Below are 6000 nucleotides of genomic sequence, written 5' to 3' on the forward strand. Positions count from 1 at the left end.
GTGTACCTCGGACTGGTCTGGAATTCACTGTGTTGACCAGGCTGGCCTTGAACTCACAGATCCACCTTTTTCTGCCTCCCATATGCCGGGATTAAAGGCATGCAATGCCACCGTTCCCAACACACCTGCCTTGATCAGTATAAACACAGCGTCCTAGGAGGTTTTCTTGCTCCCTTCCTCCTCCAGCCCCCCCCCCCCCCATCTCTGCATTGCTCTCTAAGTGATAGGCCCTGGGCGTGGGAGCCATGCCCGGGATCTCCTAGACTCGGGCTGTGCTGGGAGTTGGGGATAAGACACCGCTGTGTCCATCTCCTCATCCAAGCTTGCCACACAGCAGAGCCACATCCTTCCGGTCTCACCCTGCCCTGTCCCGAGCTTTGCCCCAGCCTCGGAGACTGCCCACTTTCTCTCCCTGAGGCTGGGCCCTGGGGCACTTTTCCTCAGAAAGCCGCACTCTGCCCCTCCCTCAAGCCTTTCACAGAGTCCTGTGTCATCTCCAGTGTTTCCTTCAGCTGGAAGTGGCGGGACACCCGTGGGGACTCACACGCGTCCCCATCCGGGAGTGTGCGTGAGTTAAAAGCAGAGACACCAGCCCCTCAGAGGAAACCTCTGCTGCCACCCCTCGTCACCTGCCTGCCCCAGAGCATAAGGGCCTCTCACCTGGGGCCTTTCTTTTAGGTCAATATAAGCACGTCTTGTTGGGGGTGGGGGGTCCCCTTCCTTCCTTGCTCACAGAACGCACAAACCTTTGAGCTATGGAGACCATGTTGTGTCTCAGAGGCTACAGGAGCCCAGCAATGACTTGCAAATACACCCCGGACTGGAATCGGGAGTGGATGCTGTAGGCGGCAAGGAGACCACTTCTGAAACCATGAGTGGAGCATTCCCCAAGGGGGCTTTGTCCCCGAAGGAGACTCACTCTGCCCCTTCCCTTACCTCCTAACCACATCGGCTACCAGAGCAGAGCTCCCAGCCTCGTTCTAACGCCAAGCCCTGAGTGTGCCTGTCTGGTGACTTTTGCAGGGAAGAAAAGGAGCGATGGATCCGGGCCAAGTATGAACAGAAACTCTTCCTGGCCCCCCTGCCATGTACCGAGTTCTCCCTGGGCCAGCAGCTGCTGCGGGCCACTGCGGAGGAAGACCTGCGGGCCGTCATCCTGCTCCTGGCCCACGGCTCCCGGGATGAGGTGAATGAGACCTGTGGGGAAGGAGACGGCCGCACGGCACTGCACCTGGCCTGCCGCAAGGGCAGCGTGGTCCTGGCTCAGCTGCTAATCTGGGTAAGTGGCTTGGGTGCCCGCCACATGCCCAACGGAGGGTGGCGCTCCTGTGGGGTCAGAGTGCATTCTGCTACTGCTTCTCCTTCCGGTAGAAGACCACTGTGCCTGAGAGCTGGCCCTAATGGGATTTGAGCTTTCCATCTGGACTTACCTGCAGGAGGGTAGAGAACAGCAGGGAATTCTGGGTACAGAGCAGAAATGAAACAGACCGTTGTTTGCTAGAGTTTTCTGAAGTGTCTTTCTGATGGCCCCTCCGGTCAAGCCTTCTGGGGGGGAGGCGTGGACTTGTTTCTCAATGCCATCTTCTAGCGGGTGAGGGCAGGGGCATGAATAACTTGAACGGCCTCTAGGAGGCCTTTTGCCAAGCCTCTGAATTTTTATTCTCATAACACAAGAATATTGGCCCTAGACACCGAGGTCTGAGGTGGGGGTTTGTCTCCAAGCCTCTCTTGCATTATGTTAATGACTTTCTGCTCTGGAAAAAAAATTTAATTTGTTGAAATGTGAATTTGAATTTGAACTTTTTAAGAAACCGAAATTGGGTAACATGGTTGTACAGAGAAGCCCTGCCTTTGTGGGCTGAGCTGAGATGTTTAATGCCATGTCCCCAGGCAACTTCCTAAATACCTCTCAGGGACATCTGCCACTCATACATACCCTGGGGCCTCTCCTCTGTCCCCACTCTGGTGACAGGGATACAACACAGCTGAAGACTGAGGCATTTCTACATTTACGTGTGCGCGCGTGTGAGCGCATGCGCCAGAAGACTACCTCAAGTGTTGGTCTTCATGAGTTAGACACGTTACGGTTGTTGTTGCTGCTGCTGCTGCTGCTGCTGCTGTTCATTTGTTGAGACAGGGTAGCTATTGCCCTGAGCCGGCCAAGTGGACTAGGCTGGCTGGGCAGCAAGCCTCAGAGAACCCCGTCTCCGCCTCCCCAGCACCTGGGAGTGCCAGCTTGCACCACCACACTCAGGTTTTTGTGTTTTTCAGTATATTCTAGGGCTCAAACTCGCGTCCTCTAAATTGGGAGATGAGCCATTTTCCTGACTGGGATCTCTCGGCCCACTCTCTTCCTGTTTTTAATCCGCTCTCTGGGGTACAGCAGGAGAATTTGGGTAGAGGCAGGTACTAAGTCTGGCTAATTCAGTATTCAGCCTCACCCTCGTGGTCACTAGATGACAGTTGTGTGTGGCTGGCCGGGGCTGCAGTAACAAAACTGCACAACACAGACACTATGCCCTCATAGCTCTGGAAGCTAAAGACAGACATCAAAACATCCGGGGGTTTGTTTCCCATGAGGCTTTGCTCCTCAGCTAGCAGATAGGACCTCACTGTGGCCCCGTGTGGTTTCTTCTGTGAGTGTGCCTCCCGGTGTCTTGTTCCTTCGGGACACTGGACTTCTCAGCTCGGACAGATGGAGTCCCAGTCTAAAGTGTGTGTGTGTTTGGGGGCTCTTTAAGACCTGAGCATAGTAATTGGAGGGGCATAACCCGTGTGCACACATTTCCTTCTCACGGTGGCCAGAAGCTGTCAACAACAGTGCTCCATGTTACTTGAGTGTCTGAACACCCACCCCACCCCAATACACCAAGTTACACAGGCATGTGTGAACCTATACTTACCATGAGCAAGAAACTTAAAAGTGTGTGTGTGGTGTGTGTTTATGTATTGTTGCTTTTTAACTTATTAGAGATTTATTTCATTTTTTATTCATGTGTATGTATGTATTCATGTGTAGGTATCTACCAGTGCCCCTGAGGGCCGGAAATGGGGTCAGCTACCCTAGAGCTGCAGTTACAGATGGGTGTGAGCCATCCAGCCTGGGTGCTAGGATCCAAATTCACACCCTGTGGAACAGCGGTTATTTTATTTTTAGGTGTATTCAGGTACCTATAGGGGCCAAAAATGGGTACCAGATCCCCTGGAGCTTAAGTTACAGACAGTTAAGCCACCCCGGGTGGCCGCCAGGAACTCACCTGGGGCTCTAGAGCAGCAGCGACCCTTAGCCGCTGTGCGTCTCTCCAGCCCGTTATTTGACTCTGCTGTTTTAGTTGTGAGTGCTAGGTCAGGACGCCAGCACTGACCCCACCCCAGCCCCGTTCCTGTGCCACGTGGCTAAGTGTACTACCCTGGCCTGATCTTCAGCAGGATCATTCAGGCCTTCCCTGGGCTACTGAGGAAGACTGGCTGAAGATCAACCTCTCCTCACTGGCTCTGCCAGTGACTACTTTTGGACAGAATGTGCTACAGCCAAGGACGGAGTAACTGACCTAGGTTCGGGTGTTTTGAGGTTACGTGGCTATTCGGAGCCATGCTTTTGAGTAATTTTCGATAATGTAAGAAGATGATCAAAGTCCAGTTCAGTAAAAGAAAAAAGCACAAATTATTTGGTTTTATCTCTGAGTCAAAGCAAACTCCTTACAAAGGGCTGGGGCGTGGCTTAGTAGTGGGTCTACTTGGCGTGTGCCACGCCGGGAAGCTCATCTCCGGTACTAAGGGAAGGATACAGAAAGAAACAGCCAACTGCTGGCAGTCACTTCTTCCTCACGTGCTCATGTGTGCTTCTCCCGGACTTTCTGCAGTGAAACGGAGCTGCCGCTGAGATTGTTTTAAATGTTACTGTCTTTTAAATATTTGCCTTTAGTGTGTGTGTGTGTGTGTGTGTGTGTGTGTGTGTGTGTGTGTGTGTGTGTCCATGCACATGTAAACCCATTCGGCACAGCAGTCTTGCAGAGGTCAGAGGGCAGCTTGCAGAGGTTGATGCTCTCTCTCATGATGTAAGTTCTGTGGACAAAACTCCGATCTCAGTCTTGACACGAACCCTGACCTCTGAGCCATCCCCCTGCCTTCCCCATGGGTATACAACTGGAAAGGTAAAACAAGGAGCAAACCTGAAGGCCTCTTTGCCATGTCTGTGTGACGTAAATGGGGGTGGGGGGTCTCTCCCCCTAGCCCCCCTAATCTATCCAGCCTGTTCTAAACAGCATCTGAACATCCCCTTTTCAGTCCTCGGCCCCAGTGTCTCAATTTCAGCTCAGTCCACACGTGGGAGTTGAGGCTGGGGCCTCCCCCTGCCTGCCCTCAGGGGCACTGGTGCCCCGTGGACACTGACTTGATCTCTGTTGCCTCTACAGTACGGGGTGGACGTCATGGCTCGCGACGCCCACGGGAACACGGCACTGGCCTATGCCCGGCAGGCCTCCAGCCAGGAGTGCATCGACGTGCTGCTCCAGTACGGCTGCCCGGATGAGCGCTTCGTGCTCATGGCTACCCCCAACCTGTCCCGGAAGAACAACAGCAGGAACAACAGTGGTGGGAGGGCGCCCAGCATCATCTGAGCTCAGCCAGCCCCGCACCTGGGGTCCCGCGCCCGCCCGCCCACTCCGGACTGCTCCGGACCGCTCCGGACTGCTCCGGACCGCTCCGGACCGACGGTCGGCACAGCACGTGAGTCCCTCAGTCCCCTCCCTCCTCCTGGTGGTCACCTCCACCCACCTGCCACTCACACCCCCCACCTGAAGTCTCCAAACCCGGACATCCTCAAGGGGAGAAGAGGAGGCTGGAGGCCACAGCACCGAACCCTTTCCCCACACTCCGGAAGCAGCGCAGGAGGGACCACAGCCTCGCGGCTCTGAGGATAGCACACGACGGGGGACCCCTGTTCCGGTGACCGGGAGCACAGGGCGAGGGGTAGCAAGGAGAAGGGGCAGCTTCCCCTAACTGGCAGTTAAGCACATCAGTACATTTCACCTCGACCAAAAGGAGGCTTGGCTTTCACGTCTTCTCTGGGGAGCTTGACGGCATAAATCCGAAGCAAGCACAGTTTGTCAGGTCTGAAGCGCCTATGATGGTAGGTGTCAAATCAGTTGTAGCTAATCTGTCCAGGGAGAATACTGGCTTCATTACACTCGTACAGTCGGGTTCCTCCAGCATTACCGCTGTTTAATAGAACGTGATTAGTCATCACCGGGAAGAAGGCATATTAGCCGAGGAGGTAGTTACACGGCACGCTCCGGTGATTGCCACGATGTGATTGCAGTGCGCTTAGAAGCATCATATTATCCCAGACATGTCTCTCCAGCCCTTGGAGCCCTCCTTTCTAAATTCACTGTCATAATTTAGTATCTGTTTAATTTTTCAGCCCAAAGAGAGGAAATCAGTTGCCGGGTATTATTTGACTGCAATCCTCCTCCCTTGGTGCAAAAACAAAATGGAAAAAAAATAAATAAATAAGAATAACTTGGAAATTCAAAAAGAAATCATGAATCCAGCTGAAAATAGCTTCTCAAGTATGCTCCAAAACTAAGTAAATATAGAAAATGCTATTTTTTCCCCTAAGAGAGATTTTCTGTCCTTTGACCACAATGGATACGTCAGGCCTCAGTCACTCCCGATCCACAAGGTCTGAGTTACCCGCGTTTCTGTCGTAGAGAAGATGTGTGAAAATCTATTTGAATAAAAGAAGTTCATAAATATGCATTGATTTTTGTGCAGACAAATAGCACCTCTGTTAATTTATAAATTGAGCTGGATGGGAACTAATAATGTGCAACTAGTTGAGATCAGAGGGTTACAGATCATTGTGCATGGGAAGTGCCCCCCAGCAGTAAACACTTCCATTAATGTGATAAACAGCTTTTTAAAAGGTGCATATCAGAATAAAATGGGGTACAATTTGCTTATTAACATCAGGAAGGGAAGGGGGGAGGGGAAGGAGCG

At 52.6% G+C, this 6000-nt stretch overlaps 1 protein-coding gene across 18 annotated transcripts in view; it reads left to right on the plus strand.

Moving 5' to 3' along the window:
• The window catches only part of Agap1 (ArfGAP with GTPase domain, ankyrin repeat and PH domain 1), a 467544-nt gene extending 461788 nt beyond the window's left edge, over positions 1–5756 (plus strand). For all 18 annotated transcript variants that reach the window (XM_016007105.3, XM_076549566.1, XM_016007106.3 and 15 more), the window contains 2 exons: positions 1024–1279; positions 4416–5756. In XM_016007105.3, coding sequence (XP_015862591.1) covers positions 1024–1279; positions 4416–4619 — 460 coding nt within the window. In that variant the 3' untranslated portion in view covers positions 4620–5756. The remainder of the gene's footprint in view (positions 1–1023; positions 1280–4415) is intronic.
• Positions 5757–6000: the final 244 nt, after the last annotated feature.

This window comes from Peromyscus maniculatus, chromosome 13 (genome assembly GCF_049852395.1).
Source record: "Peromyscus maniculatus bairdii isolate BWxNUB_F1_BW_parent chromosome 13, HU_Pman_BW_mat_3.1, whole genome shotgun sequence".
NCBI classification, from domain to species: domain Eukaryota; kingdom Metazoa; phylum Chordata; class Mammalia; order Rodentia; family Cricetidae; genus Peromyscus; species Peromyscus maniculatus.